Source organism: Pyrgilauda ruficollis, unplaced genomic scaffold (assembly GCF_017590135.1).
Source record: "Pyrgilauda ruficollis isolate IOZ18807 unplaced genomic scaffold, ASM1759013v1 scaffold16, whole genome shotgun sequence".
Classification (NCBI taxonomy): domain Eukaryota; kingdom Metazoa; phylum Chordata; class Aves; order Passeriformes; family Passeridae; genus Pyrgilauda; species Pyrgilauda ruficollis.
In genome coordinates this window covers 76,386-94,233 of record NW_024514764.1, presented here as the reverse complement: position 1 = coordinate 94,233, position 17,848 = coordinate 76,386, and the positions used below count along the sequence as shown (strand labels likewise).

The following is a 17,848-nucleotide window of genomic DNA, read 5'->3' as shown; positions in this document are numbered from 1 at the left end:
ACAAACACCCCAACCCCTCTAACCCCAATCCTGATTTATCCCTGCTGTGGGCACTGCTGAGCAATCCCACAAACACCCCAATCCCAATCCTGATTGATCCCTGCTCTGGGAATTGCAGAGCAATCCCACAAACACCCCAGCCCCTCTAACCCCAGCCCTGGCTGACCCCTCCCGCAGCCCCTCCTGTGTCCCAGGGACAAAGGGGACACCCCCAGAAGGGCCAGCAGCATCAAACCTCCGTTTGCAGCTGGAATTCAGCCCCACTGTTCCCTCCTGCAGGTTTACACAAGGGATTTCCTTGGCTCCCTCGGTGCTGTTTGCATTGCCCCAGCCCCAAACCACACTCAGGGAAGGCTCCAAGCCCTGCAGAGCAAACAGACTGAGCAAGAGAGGGGAAAAGGGGAAAGGGACTGCAGTGACCTGAGCTGCCCCTCTGTGCCAGGCTCTGCGGAGCAGCAGAGCCCGGAAATGTGCCCAGAAATGTGCCCAGGAATGTGCCCAGAAATGTGCCCCAGCCCCTCCTGCTCAGGATCCCATCCCACCCCTTCCCATGGATCCTATTCCATGGATCCCACCCCATCCCATCCTATTCAATTCCATCCATGGATCCCACTCCCTAGTTCTCACCCCATCCCATGGATCCCATCCCATGGATCCCATCCTATTCAATTCCACCCCATCCCGTTCTATCCCATGGATCCCTTCCCATGGATCCCACTTCATTCTGTCCCATGGATCCCACCCCATCCCATCCTATTCAATTCCATCCCATGGATCCCATTCCCTGGTTCTCACACCATCCCATGGATCTCATCCCATTCCATCCCATGGATCCCACCCCATGGATCCCATCCTATTCAATTCCGCCCCATGGATCCCATTCCATGGTTCCTACCCCCTCCCATGGATCTCACCCCATTCCATCCCATGGATCTCACCCCATGGATCCCATCCCATCCCCATCTCATGGATCCCACCCTGCGGATCCCTTCCCACCCCATGGTTCCCACCCCATTCCATCCTATTCCATTCCATCCCATGGATCCCACCCCATCTCATGGATCTCATCCCATGGATCCCATTCCCTGGTTCTCACCCCATCCCATGGATTCCCATCTCGTGGATCCCACCCCATCCCATCCTCTTCTCATCCCATCCCCATCCCATGGATCCCCCCCCATGGATCCCATCCCATGGATCCCCCCCCACGGATCCCCAGGGCTCCCCGTTCCCAGGCCCAGCAGTTCTCTTTGTCCCCCCGTTCCCAGGCGAGGCAGGGAGAGCTGCTGGGGGCACCCAAAACGCTGCAGCCCCCCTCCAGCACGGCTGGAACCGCCTCACTCCTCATTCCCAGCACAAAAAAACCCAGGAAAAGGAGATGTGGGAAGGGGCTCGGGGCGTGCCCAGCCTGGCACAGCGAGGCTGGCACCCGGGCACGGACAGAGCAGCTTAACCCGCGGGGGAGAAACACAAATAGGGACAGAAATGGACAGAAATAGGAACAGAAACAGGAAATATGTACGGATAGAAACGTAAAACGTAGATAGAAGTGTAAATATACGTGTAAATACGCACATAAATATAAATATAAGCACGACTATGAGTGCAAATAAATATAAATAAGTATGTACAGAGTCACCTGCAGCGGGTGCCAGGTCGTGCAGAGCCCAGTCCCAAAAAGCAGAGCAGATCCCTGTGTCCCACCCTCCCCAAACCCCAAATGTTCCCCACCCTAATTGCTGAGGTTAATTACCCCTCAGCACCCGGGCCGAGCAGCTGCGGGGATTTACCCCGCACACAGCAGGAAATTCACCTCGGTTTGTACATAATTATTGCTTTTTTGTTTGTTTGTTTGTTTTTCTCACAGCCTTTCCCCGGCATTTGCCGGGATTTAATTTTGGGATCCCCTTGAGGCAGGAGATTCACACCAGCCCACAGCACGTGAAAGAAGAGGAGTTACACCGAATTTTCCTGGCTCCGGCACCTTTTTATTTGCTTAGAACGCCAAAAGGCTTTATATATTATTAGTTTATTCCAAAAAGGTGATATCTACAGAGCAAAAATAAAAAATATTATATTAAAATTGCGGCGGTGGGGCGGCCGCTTTTACGACAGTGCTGCTGCTCGCTTTGCGGCGGTGCTGTAGTCCCGTGTCACGACGATCGCGCTCGCTTTGCGGCGGCATGGCGGCGCGGTTCAGCGGGGTGCTGCAGCTGACGGAGCTGGACGATTTCATCGCCCCCTCGCAGGTGGGGCCGCCCCGGCGGTGGCGGCGCTGGGGGCCCGCGGGGCGGGCGCTGCGGAGGGACCCTGAGGGGAGGCGGCGGTGCCACCCTCAAGCTTTGCCCCGCGGTGTCACCGCACGGACCCGGCCCGGGCCGTGGAACCGCTGCCGCTGCTGCTGAGGGGGGACAGGGAGGGATGGGAGCTGATCCTCCCTCAGAGCGCGGGGCAGGGCTCGGGGACACCGCGGGGACACTGCGGGACACTGGGGTCACTGCAGGGACACTGTGGGGTCACTGTGGGAACACCATGGGGTCACTGTGGGGACACTGTGGGGTCACTGTGGGTCACTGTGTGTCACTGTGGGGTCACTGTGGGGACACCATGGGGTCACTGCAGGGACACTGTGGGACGCTGTGAGTCACTGTGGGGTCACTGCGGGATCACTCTGGGGTCACTGGGACACTGGGGTCACTGCACTATCACTGGGACACTGGGGTCACTGCGGGGACACCATGGGGACACCATGGGATCACTGCAGGGACACTGTGAGTCACTGTGGGTCACTCTGGGACACTGTGGGGTCACTGCGGGATCACTGTGGGACACCATGGGGTCACTGTGTGTCACTCTGGGGTCACTGGGACATTGGGGTCACTGTGGGGTCACTGCAGTATCACTCTGGGGTCCCTGGAACACTGTGTGTCACTCTGGGGTCACTGGGACACTGTGTGTCACTCTGGGGTCACTGGGACACTGTGGGGTCACTGCGGGATCACTCTGGGGTCACTGGAAGTGTCACGCTGGGGTCACTGGGACACTGTGGGACACTGTGGGGTCACTGCGGGATCACTCTGGGGTCACTGGAACACTGTGTGTCACTCTGGGGTCACTGGGACACTGTGGGGTCACTGTGGGATCTCTCTGGGGTCACTGGGACATTGGGGTCACGGCGGGGTCACTGCAGTATCACTCTGGAGTCTCTGGAACACTGTGTGTCACTGTGGGGTCACTGGGACACTGTGGGACACTGTGGGGTCACTGCGGGATCACTCTGGGGTCACTGGGACATTGGGGTCACAGCGGGGTCACCCCAGAGGACAGCAGTGAGAGCACAGTGCTCGGCAGGGAGTGAGCAGCGAGCAGGGATCCTCAGGCAGGGCACAGAGCAAAATGTCAGTCCTGCTCTGGATCCAGATTCATAGCCAGGATTTTTCATATCCAGGTTCATATCCAGATTCATATCCAGGATTTATATCCAGATTCATTTCCAGGATTTTTCATATCCAGGTTCACACCCAGGTTCATACCCAGGTTCACACCCAGGTTTTATATCCAGATTCATTTCCAGGATTTTTCATATCCAGGTTCACACCCAGGTTCACACCCGGGTTCACACCCAGATTCATACCCAGGTTCATATCCAGGATTTATATCCAGATTCATTTCCAGGATTTTTCATATCCAGGATTTATATCCAGATTCATACCCAGATTCATATCCAGGATTCATACCCAGATTCACATCCAGGATTTTTCACACCCAGATTCACACCCAGATTCACACCCAGGTTCATATCCAGGATTTATATCCAGATTTATATCCAGATTCGTACCCAGATTCGTATCCAGGATTCATACCCAGATTCATATCCAGGATTTTTCATATCCAGATTCACACCCAGGTTCACACCCAGATTCACACCCAGGTTCATATCCAGGATTTATATCCAGATTCATACCCAGATTCGTTTCCAGGATTTTTCATACCCAGATTCACATCCAGGATTTTTCACACCCCGATTCACACCCAAGTTCATATGCAGGATTTATATCCAGATTTATATCCAGATTCATACCCAGATTTGTATCCAGGATTTATATCCCGATTCATATCCAGGATTCACACCCAGATTCACACCCAGATTCACACCCAGGTTCATATCCAGGATTTTTCACACCCAGGTTCACACCCAGGTTCCCACCCCGAGTTTATCCCTGTATCTGCTCTGCAGAAGAGCCTTGCTGAGCCGAGGCTGTGCAAGGAGCCCAGCAAAGCCCAGCTGGTGAATTCTCGGTGGGGATGGCTGTGTGAGGGAATTCCTCAGGGAATAAAGAACAGCTTGTGTTTGCAGTGCAGGACCGGGCTCTGAGCCCTGCCAGGGGCATCCCCTTAGGGGAACCTCGGAGTGCTCAGAGGACAGGCAGGACACGGAATCACAGGGGATCAAATCCACAAAAACCCCTGGGCTGGGCTGGCCACCAGAGCAGCGTGGCACTGAGCCCCTCCTGTCCCCAGCTGGGCTGGGCACTGGCACCTCCCTCGGTGGGCTGGGCTGTGGGCAGAGGAGGAGGAGGAGGAGGAGGAGGAGGAAGGGGCTGGCTGCTCCCCAGGAGGAGCAGAGCCGGGCTGGGGTGACGCTGAGCTGTTCCTGCTGCAGTGCTGAGGGAAACGGGGAATCCCAGCCTGGAGGGCAGCCCCAGAGCTCCTCATCCCCCACTTCTTCTTTTTTATTCAGTCCCTGTCTTTATGTGTTTTATCCCCTCTTTTTTAAAAATTTAATCCCAAATATTTATTCTTTATTCAATCCCCTATACTTATTTTTATTCAATCCCCTATATTTATTTTTTATTTGATCCCCTATTTTTTAAAATGTAATTCTCAATATTTATTTAATCCCCAATATTTATTCTTTATTCAATCTCTATATTTGTTATTCAATCCCCCATATTTCTTTTTTATTCAATCCCCTATATTTATTTTTTATTTTATCCCCTATTTTTAAAAATGTGATTCTCAATATTTATTAAATCTCCAATATTTATTCTTTATTCAATCCCCTATACTTATTTTTTATTTTATCCCCTATTTTTTTAAAAATGTAATTCTCAATATTTATTCAATCCCCTATATTTCTTTTTTATTCAATCCCCTATATTTCTTTGATTTTTATCAATCCCAATATTTCTTTTTATCAACCCCAATATTGATTTTTATCAACCCCACTATTGATTTTTATCAATCCCAATATTTCTTTTTATCAACCCCAATATTGATTTTTATCAATCCCCATATTGATTTTTTTTATCAATCCCAATACTGATTGTTATCAACCCCAGTACTGATTGTTATCAATCCCAGTATTGATTGTTATCAATCCCCTTCCTTGCCCAGCTCACCCCAGGCTCTGCTGCCCTTTCAGGAGTGCATCCAGCCTGTCAGAGTGGACAAGAATCCTGGGAAAGCAGCAGCCAGGATCAGAATCGAAGCTGATGGGAGCTATTTCCAGGTCAATCAGGTATGTGGGGTCTTTGTTCTGTGTAAAAACCCAGAAAAATGAGTGTACTTTAGTAATTTAATTAGCTGCATTCGTTTATTGCCTCAAAGAGATGCTGTCAGCATTCTTGTACTTTTTTCTTTTTAATTTATAATCAATAATTCCAATTTTGTGCCACTTTTATGCTCTGAAACACTGGCATTAATTACTGATTATTTATATAAGAGCAGATAAGCTGAGATTGTATTAAACTTTAATTTAACAGCATTTTAATTTATAAATTATTTTCTAAGCAGTCATTTTATAATCAGTAATTCCAATTTATTCCAGTTTTTGATTCTCTGAAACCCTGCCATTAATTTGTGATGGTTTTCTTAAGAGAGCAGATAGGATGGAAAGTTCATTTATTTTATCAATACTTAAGGATTGGCAGTTCCAGGTTGAAAAGTTGATTTATTTGATCAATATTTAAGGATTGGCAGTTCCAGGTTGAAAAGTTGATTTATTTTATCAATATTTAAGGATTGACAGTTCCAGGTTGGTTGGGACAATGTCCTTGTGCTCACTCAGAGATTTAACCAAGATATTTTTAATAAATCATGCTGGACTTTTAAAAAAATAATATTTTAAATTATTTCTTGAAAAGCTTGAAGAATTCAGAAGCTTGCAGAATTCAGGCTGAGTTTTTCCTGTTTTCACCTAAAAAAGTTGGCACTGCTCAGTTAACCAGGCTGGGAATTCCTCTAGGAAGGGAACTTGGAACTTGAGGCAGATTTTGATTTAGAAAAAGGAGGACACAGCACTTGCAAAGGAGTCTGGCTCCTTATTTTAAAATGTTAATAGTGCCTCATTTCCTGCTCTATTCCTGGCTTTACTGAGGAGTGATGATTAGAGGAGAATCTCTTGGGAAAACCAAATTATTCAGGGCAGGTGGAAAGGAAAATATTCCCTTCCAGTGTGTGGGATGAGATCCCCCTTGCTGTGCCAAATAATCCCATGAAAAGCAGCCAGCTTCAGGTGCCTTTGTCCTCATCTCACTAAAAAGAAAGATTTTCTTAAATGATAAACCAAGAATATCAAAAGAGCAACATCTTCATTATTTGTAGCAAAGTGGGGAAACTGCTCCTTAAATCCTGGGGTCAGAACTGAGCCACCTCTGGGTTTTTGGGGTTTTTTGGGTTTTTTTTTTGTAGGATGGGGAAGCACAAAAACTGGAGAAGGCCAAAATCAGCCTGAATGATTGCCTGGCCTGCAGTGGCTGCATCACCTCAGCTGAGAGTGTCCTGGTGAGCCAGCAGAGCCACGGGGAGCTCTGCAAGGTGCTGGCTCTCAACAAGGTGGGTCCCTGCAGGAAAAGGGGGAGAATCCACAGGAAAAGGGAATTCCTGAGGGATCCCACTACACTCCTGGGGTTTATTCTCATTTTTCAAGGGGTTGGTGTTGGTTCCTGCCTCGGGGTGAGCTCTGTGGTGCTGCCAGCTCTGCCACTTTGGGGTTTTTGGGTTTTTTTCCAGGCTGCTGCTGCCCACGAGCAGAAGCTGGTGGTGGTTTCTGTCTCCCCCCAGTCCAGAGCCTCCCTGGCTGCAAGGTGCAAACTGGGGCTGCTGGAGACAGCCCAGAAGCTGACCACCTTCCTCAAGGGTTTAGGCAAGTGTGGGCTTTCCTGCTCTCTGGGCTGAGCACAAGTTAAAGGGGTTTAACCCCCACGGGGATGCCAGACTGTCCCAAAATTCAGTCACACAGTGAGCCTGGAGGGAGGGGAGGAAAGCTTGGAACAAGGAGGGAGAAGGACTTTTGTAAGGGATTCCAGACTGTCCCAAAATTCAGTCACACAGTGAGCCTGGAGGGAGAGGAGGAAAGCTTGGAACAAGGAGGGGAAGGATTTTTTATAAGGAATTCCAGACTGTCCCAAAGTTCAGTCACACAATGAGCCTGGAGAGAGGGGAGGAAAGGAAAAAGGAGGGGGAGGAATTTTTTAAAGGGCAGGACAAGGGAAAGGATTTAAACTCCCAGAGGACAGGGTCAGATGGGATGTTGGGAAGGAATTCCTGGCTGGGAGGGTGGGCAGGCCCTGGCACAGATTCCCAGAGAAGCTGTGGCTGCTCTGGATCCCTGGAAGTGTCCAGGACCAGGCTGGCTCACCCTGGGACAGTGGAAGGTGTCCCTAAAATTGGAACTGGGTGGGCTTTAAGGTCCCTCCCAACCCAACCCATCCCAGGATTCCATGAAACCCCTGAAGGTCCATAACTGCTGACACTGACTGCAGCTGAAATTGGCTTTAGGAGAGAAATCATTTCATTTACTCATAAATATTTAAATACACAGATACTCAGTCACGGTGGGGACCATTCCAGGGACACAGTGGCATTATTTTCCCCACTGCTTTGCTCCTGGAATGCCCTCCCTGAGGGCAGGGGGATTTTGGCTGCCCTGGCTGCCCCAGCCTTGTCTCCCTTGCAGCACCTGCCCCCTGACAGGATCTACCACGTCACAGTCATGCCCTGCTATGACAAAAAGCTGGAGGCCTCCAGGCCAGACTTCTTCAACCAGGAATACCAGAGCAGGGATGTGGATTGTGTCATCACCACAGGTAAGCAGAGCCACAGGAGATTCCCAGTTCCAGCACATTCTGGGAGCCTTGCAGTGTTCCCTGGCTGTATTTACCTTTAATAGTGCAAATCATGCCCTGGTGAAATGCAGGTGCAGTTCAGGGACTGCTCTGTGGGGTTTGTTTTCCTGTATCCCAAAAATAAGAACTCCTTGTGCCTGGTTCTGCTCTAGGAGAAGTGCTGAAGCTGCTGGAGCAAGAAGGAGTGTCCCTGTCAGATGTAGATCCTTCTCCCCTGGACACTGTGTAAGAGCAAAATCCCATTTCAGTCATGTTCCCTTTCCTCCAGGATTTAGGGAGTTCAGAATTCCCCTTCCCTCTTCCCTTTCCTCCAGGATTTAGAAAGTTCAGAATTTCCCTGTTCCCTTTTCTCCAGGATTTAGGGAGTTCTGAATTCCCCTTTCTTTGTTCTCTTTCCTCCAAGATTCAGAATTCCCCTTTCTTTGTTCTCTTTCTTCCAAGATTCAGAGAGTTCAGAATTCCCCTTTTCCTGTTCTCTTTCCTCCAGGATTTAGGGAGTTCAGATTTTCCTGCTCCCTTTCCTCCAGGATTCAGAGAGTTCAGAATTCCCCTTTTCCTGCTGTTTTACACAAGTGTGTTTGCCCTTGGTTTGGTTTCCTGTGTCACTTGAACCAGAACAATTGGGAGTTAAAATATTTCATGTCAGAATATGGTGAATTTCCACTGGAGAATCACTCCAGCTCCTTTCATCCCACAAAAAGCTGCTGCAGCCTTTGGGAAGGACAAGAATCTGTCCCAGTGCTAAAAATTTCCTGAAGCAGAAGCTGTTGCTCCTCCTTAGCAGAGCCACTGCAAAGATCCCAGAATTAAAGCAGAAATAACAAATATTTAGGTCACCCAGTTGATCTGCAGGAGGCTGTTGGTGGAAAAATGACATTTAGGACGTGTCAGATGGGACTGGGGCTGTTGAACTGAGGAGGAAATTCTGCTCCAGGGCCAGCTGCACACGCTGGGGTGGGGTGGGAGCAGGTTTTGGGGTCTGGCTCTGCACTGAGCACCCAGAGCTGCCTGTGCTTCAGGGCAAGGGACCATCCCGAGCTCCTGGCACCTCCCTGGCTCATCCATCAATTCATGAGCATTCATTGCAGAATCCTGGAATGGTTTGGCTGGGAAGGACTTTAAAACCATCCAACCCCAACACCTTGCACCATCCCAGGCTGCTCCAGGCCCTGTCCAGCCTGGCCTGGGACACTCCAGGGCCGCAGGGACACGCTGTGCCGCACGCCGCCGCTCCCGGGAGAACGGGAGCAGCTGGAGCTCAGGGCAAGCTGCAGTTCGGCTGCTGCCACTGTCCTGGGGCAGCCCCTGGAGCTTTGTGTGCCCCCAGAAGCCCTGAAGGTGCTGCTGCTGTGGCCCCAGAGGCCCTAAAGGTGCTGCTGCTGTGCCCGCAGGCTCGGCGGGGCTGCGGAGGAGCTGCGCTCGCACCGCGGCGGGGGCTCGGGCGGCTTCCTGGAGCACATCTTCAGCCACGCTGCCCGGGAGCTCTTCGGCATCCACGGGGCCTCCATCCACTACAAACCTCTCAAGTAAGGAGCTCAAATCCCACACAAAACTCGGGGTTTTTTGTTGTTTTTTTTTTTCAGGAGTTCTCTCCTTTTTTTTTTATTATTTTTTTTCCGATGTTAAAGTTCGCTTCCGGGCTGTTCCCTCCCGCAGCTGCTCAGCAATAAATCAGCCAATTCCAGGCAGGCAGGGAGAATTCCAGGGAGAATTCCAGCCCCTTCCCCAGCCACACACCTGGAGTTTGGCCTGGTGGATTCTCCCACTGGTAACTTGTAGAATAATTATAAAATTTTAGAGTGATTAAGAAGGCAAAGCTCTCACGGAGCTGGGATTCCTCACCTTGGATCAGGCCAATCAGGGAGATTTGTCACTGATTATTGATCCCAGAAAACCTTGTGGGAGGGCTTTGGGGCTCTGTTTAACTGCAGTGAGACACAAAATAAATCACCTGAGTTTGGGCATTGAGGCTCATCCACCTGAGATTCCTTCTGGCTTCCCAGTTCTAATTTAATGTATCCTTTGGAATTAATTATATCCCTAATGAGCAATTTTTGTGTTTAGGATTCCCTGGTTTAGGAAGCAGAAAAAACAGTCTCAAAATCTTGATAAAAATCAAGTTACTTACTTTTTTTTTTTATCATGACCAGGTATTCCCACTAACCTCAGAAATCTGGAATGCTCAGTCAGGGTTTGTTCCCGTGTTTTATGATCCAGCAGAAGTCAAAAATCCCCTGAGGGGCTCCGTTGATGATGGCTGAAGGAACTCAGGTCTGTCAGGGAGGGGCTCCCTGTGCTGAGCTTTTCAGGCTTTCTCCAGCACAGATATCCTTCAGCAAACTCTGCTCAGGTGGCTCCAGCAACCCTGGAAGGCTCTGGAAGGAATTCCTTCCTGTTTCCCTTGGATGGCACAGAACTAGGACAGCTCTTCAGTGAGACTCACAAGGAATTTGGGTTTTGCACAGGGCCCTTTGAAGCTTAAAACAGAAACTCATTTGGAGAAGCCACTTGCTGTGCTCTGCTCCCTCAGGAACAAGGACTTCCAGGAGGTGACCCTGGAGAGGGATGGAGAGGTGCTGCTGCACTTTGCCCTGGCCTATGGGTTCAGGAACATCCAGAACCTGGTGCAGAAGCTGAAGAGAGGGAAGTGCCCCTATCACTACGTGGAGGTGATGGCCTGTCCCTCAGGTGAGGCTGCTCTCAAATCCAGCCTGGGGGGAGCTCCAGGGCATTCCAGACAGGAGGAATGGGAGATTTCTCACCCCCTTGGGCTGTGACAGCCACCCCATCACAGCACTGAGGGGGATCTCCCTACCTCTGAGCCAGTAATTCCTCAGGATTTAAAGAATTGCAGCTGAATTCCATCACACAACATTTGCACCATTAATTAACTAATTGCTTTTAAGGAGGATTTCCTGAGCTCTGGTACCTGAGGGGATTTTCCTCCTGAAATTGCCCAGGCCTGACCATCACACTTACAGAAAATGCTGCTGTGGCTGGTGGAGAAATGTTTAATATTTGATTCCATTTTCCTTTTGCTGGCTCCCTTGGGAGCAGGGGCAGCCTGAGCCCACTGAGGGCCCCTCTGCCTCTTGGAGCTGCTCCTTCCCAAGGATCCACACAGCTCTGGGAGCCTCCCAGCTCCCAGGACTCATCCCAGGCACTTTTCCCTCTCCTCCAGCTGTGTCTCCAAGGCTGGGCTCACCTGGGCTGGGCTCAGGCTCCCTGCTGGGGGCAGGAGATAAGAGCTGGCAGAGCCCCAGCTGGAGCCAGCCCAGCATCTCCCTGCCCTGTGGCCCTGCTGCTGCCAGATAACTGGGGCTGAACCTCCATCCCTGAGCTGTTTTCATTGCTGCAGCTGTTTGCAGGAGCAGGATAAATGACCTGGAATTTCTGAGGATGTTTTCCCAGCTGAAATTCTTCATGCCTTTTTTTTTCCCTCCCCCCCCAGGCTGTTTGAATGGAGGAGGGCAGATCAAACTGGAGGGAGAATCCAGCAAGGAGGAGCTGCAGCAGGTGGAGAGGTTGTATGACTCCCTGAGGGCTGAGATTCCAGAGGAAAACCAGGCTGTGAGGGAGCTCTACGAGCACTGGCTGGGGGGCTGGGGCTCAGAGAGGGCTCTGCAGGTGCTGCACACTCAGTACCACGCTGTGGAGAGAGCCAGCTCTGCCCTCAGCATCAAGTGGTGAGGGCTGCCCAGCCCAGGAGACCCTCAGTGCCTTCTGAACTCACACTGCTGCTCCTCCAGGGGCTCTGTGCAGCTCCTGCCTCTGGGACAGTGCCTGGCACTGCTGGTTCCTCCAGCTGGAGGGAGAGGTGATGGCAATAACCCCAAAGTGTGACAGGGACACAGCAGGAGAGGCAGAAACACATCCCGGGCTGATGGGACAGCCCCTGCACTGCTCCACCAGCCCCAGTCCTGCCAGAACTGAGGAGCTCAAGGATTCAGAGTCAGCTCCAGGCTGAGCTTTGTGCCACAGCCCAATTTCCTTCCTCCAGGCCTTGCTGGATTGTCACAGCACTCAGTTCTGTGCCTGCCTCTGCTGGAACAGCCTCATTCCATTAGAAATGGTCTCATTCCAGGCCTGGAGTTCTCCCTCTCACTGCCCTGCAGGGTCTGTGCCCTCAGAGAGGGGATCCAAAGCCTGGGATCCGCCCTGGGGCTGGAGTGAATGCTGGGATTCCTTTTCCTTAAATTATAATAATTTATACCAAGGGCAATTCCTTCTCTGTGTTTTCTTCCTGAACACTCAGCAGGGAGTCAGAGAATTGTCACATTCACCCACCCTCAGCAGCCACTTACTGAGGGATAATATCCCTAAATCCAGACAAAACAGGCACTTAGTGCTGGATAACATCCTGAAATTACCACAGAATAATTCCTGACCTTGGGGCTGGCAGGAACCAAAGCCTCCTCTGCACTTTCTTCCAATGAATCCACAGAGCAAATGCTGAATTTTCATGTTTTTAATTAAAAGCTTTCCATTTTTCAGCTGTTGCTGATCATTCACGACCTCACAGTGTTCCAAGGCATCAACCTCCCCCTGCTGCCCCCTCCCCTCCTTCCTGAGGAGCACACTGGTGCTTCCAGAGAATTCCCTTTGCCATGCAGGGGTTTGGCTGAAGCAGGAGCTGGCCAGGGAGGGGCTCCAGGCTGGGCTCAGTGCAGGGCACACCACATCAGCCCAGAAATGCACAGTCAGGGAGGCTGAATTAGCTGGAAATGAAATCACAGGGCTCTGCACTCGCTCACCTCCCCAGCTCCCAGGCCACTGCAGCCACCCTGGGCTCCCTGCTCTGCCACCAGAACAGCTGGAATTTGTCCCAGCTCTGAGGTGAGGAGCAGGTTCACACCCCCAGGGCCAGCCCTGCTCCCAGGATAAATGAAATCCCAGAGGGGACATCCACGACTCCAGCATTTCATGGGAACTGAGGAATGCAGGCCGTGGCACCAAGGGAGCTTTTGCAGCTGGATAAATCCTTCCCCTTCCATGCAAAGTAAATCCAAACTATAATTTATTAAATGGAAAAAAAAACCCCAAACCCTTAATTTGTAGCACAGGAAAAAGCCCCAAACCAGACTCCAGTGGCAACAAAGAAATTCACAGTCCACACATGAAAATCCCTGAAATCAACTCTGTCCCAGTGCTGGGAGCTGCCATCAAACCCTCATTTTCTCCACAAAAAAAAAAAAAAAAAGGAATGACTTCACAGGTGTGAAGTGCCTCCCCACACCTGCAAATAAAACTCTGTTCCTTTCTCAGACAAATAAAACACAGCCCTGGTTTTGCACAAAGTGAAGGCTGGGGAGGCCTGGGAGCCCCAGCTGCTCCCTGGCTCTTGACAAGGCAGTGTCCATGGAGTTGGCACCGAGTGTTTTCCAGTTTTTATCTTGGAAAAAGCAAAATGCAGAAAGGGATGCCTGGCAGAACTTTGTTCTTGGCTGCCTAAGCTCTGTCCCAGCTTGGGAAATCCCTCCTGGGCAGACCCTGGCTCCTCCTGGACACCCCACGGGGCCAAGGGCTCCCCAGGGCAGCGACTGGGCCATGAACCCCTGCAGAAATCCCTGTGGGACCTACTGGAAAAAAGAGGGGGAACCCTCCCAAACCCTGCTGTGCTGAGAGGTTTGTCAGCACAGGGCTGGGGTTGGGTGGGTACCGGTGCCACCAGTGCCACCAGTCACTTCCCAGTGTCCCGTGGGGGGACCCAAGTGTCCCTCACACAGGACACGGGGCCAGAGGGGCCGTGGGGGCTCCCAGGAGTCCCAAAGCCACCAGCACAGCAGCCCTGGATTGGGATGCAGGGCAGGCACAGGAGCCTGGTGCTCCGTGGGGCACAGCACCACAATCCCTGAGCATCCCTGGCTCCCTTCCATGGCAGCTCCCCAAAACTGGGACTGTCCCCTGCTCCAAGCCACCTCCTGACCCTCTGCCAGCACCCCAGCACCGAGGGGGGGTCCCACAGCCTGGGCTCTCCAAAGGGACCCCCGAGGGGAGCAGAGCAGAGCAGAGCAGCCTCACACAAGCAGCCTAAAGACAAAATCCAGCCCAGCTGGAGCCAAGCCGGGCTGGGCCCGGCCGGGAGGGAGCCCTGGCACCACGGGGGTGTCACTTCTTCTCCAGGAAGGGGTCGAAGAGCCCCCAGTCGAAGGCCAGCACGGCCTGGGGGTTGGGCCTCTCCTTGGGCTTCTTGAAGTTGTCCCTGTGGGAGCGCAGAGCCCTCAGCACCTCCACGGGCTCCGTCCTGCCCGTGAACCTCTGCACGGCCTCCTCCCTGCAAGGGGACAGCCCTGCTGTGCCCTGGGGACAGGAGGGGACAGCAGGGCACCCCCACCCTGTGCTGGGGTGACCCCGTGTCCGGGCAGCCTCCCCTCACCCTGGGCTGGGATTTCCCAGCAGGGTTTGGGAACGGGGATGGTGCAGGAGAGGAAGAGGAGGGGGCTTGGGGCAGGAGCCCAGCAGTGCTTACGTGACCCGCAGGAAGGGGTTGTAGAGGAACTCCTCGTGCAGCGTGGAGGGCACCGTGGGCAGGTCCTCGTCATCCCTCTGCTGCCAGGGGACAGAGGTGTCCAAAGCCACTGCCATCCCATGCCCCGCTCCCCACCCTGGCACAGGGGGCACCGCCACTCACTTTGGCCCACGCCAGCTTCTCCTTCACCATTTCATTCTCTGGCTCCACCTTCAAGGCGAATTTGAGGTTTCTGACGGTGCATTCGTGGCCACAGAAAACCTTCTGCAGGAGGCAGCCAGCATCAGACCCGCTCCCAGGGCAGGTCCCAGCCTGGAATCCCTGCCCTGAGCCCCCTCCCGGCCCCAGGAGCCCCCCAGGGAGGGGAGGGGAGGGCACTCACCGTGTCCTTGGGCAGGGTCCCCAGGATCTGGGTGAGGTTGGTGTGCATCTGCTCCGCCGTGCCCTCGAAGAACTGCCCGCAGCCCCCCACGAACAGGGTGTCACCTGTGGGACAGGGGTGGGCACCGAGGGACCCCAGGGCCAGGGGTGGGGGTGCCAGGGTCACCCCAGCAGCGCTGAGTGTGGGGACAGGCGGCACACAGGGAGTGTGTCCCCAAAAGCCACGGGGGCAGGGGGGTACCTGAGAAAAGAGCTGGAGCATCCGGGGAATCGTCCTCCCACATGAAGTAGCACATGTGGCCCGAGGTGTGGCACGGGGTGAAGAGACACCTCACCCTGATGGCCCCGAACTGGGGGGACAGAGGGTCAGGGTGCCCCTGAGGGGGACAAACACACCCCCCAGACCTCCCCTCGCCTGCCTGGGGCCCAGCAGGTGACAGATCTGAAGGGACTTTGGGGGGGTCCAGCTCTGTCTGCTCCGATGGCATTTGGGACCCAGGAGAGGGTGGGAGCCTCCAGCACAACCCCAAACAGGCTGGGATTGGGATGAGGCTCCTCCTCCATGCCAGCCTGGAATCTGTGGGGCCACATCTGCACCCACCCACCCCAGGACCAAGAGCTGAGCACGGCCCAGCAGCACCAACCCCGCTGGGGACAGTGTGACCATCCCATTGGGGACAGCATGACCATCCCATTGGGGACAGCATGACCATCCCACTGGGGACAGTGTGACCAACCTCACTGGGGACAGCATGACCAACCCCGCTGGGGACAGTGTGACCAACCCCACTGGGGACAGTGTGACCATCCCATTTGGGGACAGTGTGACCATCCCACTGGGGACAGTGTGACCACCCCATTGGGGACAGCGTGATCACCCCACTGGGGACAGTGTGACCAACCTCACTGGGGACAGCATGACCAACCCCGCTGGGGACAGTGTGACCAACCCCACTGGGGACAGTGTGACCAATCCCACTGGGGACAGTGTGAGCATCCCACTGGGGACAGTGTGACCAACCTCACTGGGGACAGCGTGACCATGCCACTGGGGACAGTGTGACCACCCCACTGGGGACAGTGTGACCACCCCATTGGGGACAGCGTGATCACCCCACTGGGGACAGTGTGACCAACCTCACTGGGGACAGTGTGACCAACCTCACTGGGGACAGCGTGACCAACCCCACTGGGGACAGTGTGACCAATCCCACTGGGGACAGTGTGAGCATCCCACTGGGGACAGTGTGACCAACCTCACTGGGGACAGCGTGACCATGCCACTGGGGACAGTGTGACCACCCCACTGGGGACAGTGTGAGCACCCCGCTCCCCTCCCTGGCCCCCCGGCAGGGCCCACCCCAGCCCCCCGAGCAGAGGAGCCCTGTGGGGTCCCGGTGTCCCCGGGCACGCACCGAGAGCTCCTGGCCGTGGCTGACCCTGTGCGTGAGGGCCCCGATGCGCTCGTCAGCCCCGAACACCTGCAGGCCTGGCAAGAGCCGCGCCAGCTCCTCATTGCCCCTGGCGTGGTCCCTGGGGGCACAGCAGGGACTGGGATTGGGAATGGGAACGGGAATGGGACTGGGAATGGGACTGGGAATGGGACTGGGACAGGGAATGGGACTGGGATTGGGACTGGGAATGGGACTGGGATTGGGACTGGGAATGGGACTGGGAATGGGACTGGGATTGGGACTGGGAATGGGACTGGGAATGGGACTGGGAATGGGATCAGGACTGGGACTGGGAATGGAACTGGGATTGGGCACTGTCCCCATGGGGACACAGCCACACCTACCAGTGGTGGTGGGTGGTGAGGATGGCCCTGAGCACCACGTCCTCCTTCCTGATGATCTCCAGCAGCTGAAAAGGACCAGAGCAGGGTGGGAGGGCAGGGGAGGTGACCCACACACACACACCCACACAGTGACCTGTCCCCTGTGCCAGCAGGCAGGGGAATCCCCCTAAAGGACACCCTGAGGAGCCACAGGCTGAGGGTGGGACACGGGCGTGACCCCGCCTGGAGCAGGGCCATGGGGGCATTTCGGGCCGGTGCTTTTTTTAGGGAAGGCACAGAGCAGAGCGAGGGCCACCGGGCACTGCCAGCCCCGGCACGGCTGCCAGGAGGCTCCGGATGCCGAGGGAACTCCGGGGCTGCGGGAGGAAGGAAATGCCCGAGTCGGCAGCAAACGCTGAAAACCCGCGACAGCAGAGGGGTGGCACCAGGGACACCAGGCACGGCGACACGGGGGTCCGGGGAAGGGGGGCTGGGGTGGGGTGGCCGCTGCAGAGCGCTGGTTTTGGGGTGACCCCGCTCGCTGCGGGGTCCGCAGGGCAGAGCAGGGGTCCCAGCCCACAGCCAGGGCTGTGTCCTGCCCGGGGATACCCCGACACGGGGACACCGCCAGCGCCACCCCCCGCGACCCGCTCACCCTCTTGGGGACCGCGGCGTCCACGGCCACGGCGTGCCGGGTGCTCTCCTCGATCACCAGGTACATGTAGTTGTCCTCCAGCACCGAGATCACCTTCACCTTCATGGCCCCGGGGACACGCGGAGGGGCTGCGGGACCCCGGCGTGTCCCCAGCGCCACCCCCGGGGCGGTCCCCGCCGTGTGCGGGGCGGGTCACGCAGCGTGGGGCGGGCGGAGCGCGCGCGGCCCGGACACTGCGGCGACAGCGACAGCGACAGCCCCGGTGCCACCCTGCGGGCCCGCCCCGCATCCTGACACCCCCGGGCTGGAGGGACCAGGGGGACCCCCAGCCCTGTGCCCAAAATCAGCCCCTGCCCCCAGGGCCGGCGGGGAGGGAGGGGGGTGCTGGCACTGCTGGCACTGGTTGGTGGCACTGGTTGGTGGCACTGGTTGGTGGC

At 54.6% G+C, this 17,848-nt stretch overlaps 2 protein-coding genes across 6 annotated transcripts; one reads left to right on the top strand and one right to left on the bottom strand.

Annotated features, from left to right (window-relative positions):
* Window positions 1-2,104: 2,104 nt before the first annotated feature.
* Window positions 2,105-12,622, top strand: CIAO3 (cytosolic iron-sulfur assembly component 3). The gene is made up of 9 exons (XM_041462065.1): window positions 2,105-2,249; window positions 5,426-5,521; window positions 6,694-6,837; window positions 7,015-7,177; window positions 7,749-8,090; window positions 8,282-8,354; window positions 9,521-9,655; window positions 10,660-10,817; window positions 11,581-12,622. The coding sequence occupies exons 1-9, from the start codon at window positions 2,184-2,186 to the stop codon at window positions 11,817-11,819; spliced, it is 1,416 nt and encodes a 471-aa protein (XP_041317999.1). The 5' UTR covers window positions 2,105-2,183; the 3' UTR covers window positions 11,820-12,622.
* A 506-nt stretch (window positions 12,623-13,128) lies between these two features.
* Window positions 13,129-17,622, bottom strand: HAGHL (hydroxyacylglutathione hydrolase like). 5 transcript variants are annotated; one of them, XM_041462307.1, is made up of 8 exons: window positions 17,412-17,622; window positions 16,778-16,842; window positions 16,395-16,536; window positions 15,221-15,329; window positions 14,981-15,084; window positions 14,761-14,862; window positions 14,599-14,675; window positions 13,129-14,331 (listed from the first exon to the last, which is right to left on the bottom strand). In XM_041462307.1, exons 1-8 carry the CDS (start codon window positions 17,514-17,516, stop codon window positions 14,238-14,240), a joined length of 798 nt encoding a protein of 265 aa, XP_041318241.1. In that variant the 5' UTR covers window positions 17,517-17,622; the 3' UTR covers window positions 13,129-14,237. The 5 variants fall into 5 exon arrangements, with proteins under 5 accessions (XP_041318241.1, XP_041318240.1, XP_041318237.1 ...); XM_041462306.1 differs by having other exon boundaries at window positions 14,599-14,678; window positions 17,412-17,621; XM_041462303.1 differs by having other exon boundaries at window positions 13,129-14,403; window positions 17,412-17,620.
* Window positions 17,623-17,848: the final 226 nt, after the last annotated feature.

What these genes read in the sequence shown, in the direction of transcription:
- CIAO3 (XM_041462065.1), top strand. Translation starts at nt 2,184, where the DNA reads ATGGCGGCGCGGTTCAGCGGGGTGCTGCAGCTGACGGAGCTGGACGAT. An exon ending in ATCCACTACAAACCTCTCAA is followed by an intron (nt 9,656 to 10,659) that starts GTAAGGAGCTCA and finishes CTGCTCCCTCAG; the next exon opens with GAACAAGGACTTCCAGGAGG. An exon ending in GGTGATGGCCTGTCCCTCAG is followed by an intron (nt 10,818 to 11,580) that starts GTGAGGCTGCTC and finishes CTCCCCCCCCAG; the next exon opens with GCTGTTTGAATGGAGGAGGG.
- HAGHL (XM_041462302.1), bottom strand. Translation starts at nt 17,516, where the DNA reads ATGAAGGTGAAGGTGATCTCGGTGCTGGAGGACAACTACATGTACCTG. An exon ending in ACGCCGCGGTCCCCAAGAGG is followed by an intron (nt 16,843 to 17,411) that starts GTGAGCGGGTCG and finishes GGTCCTTTTCAG; the next exon opens with CTGCTGGAGATCATCAGGAA. An exon ending in GGACCCTGCCCAAGGACACG is followed by an intron (nt 14,863 to 14,980) that starts GTGAGTGCCCTC and finishes TGCCTCCTGCAG; the next exon opens with AAGGTTTTCTGTGGCCACGA.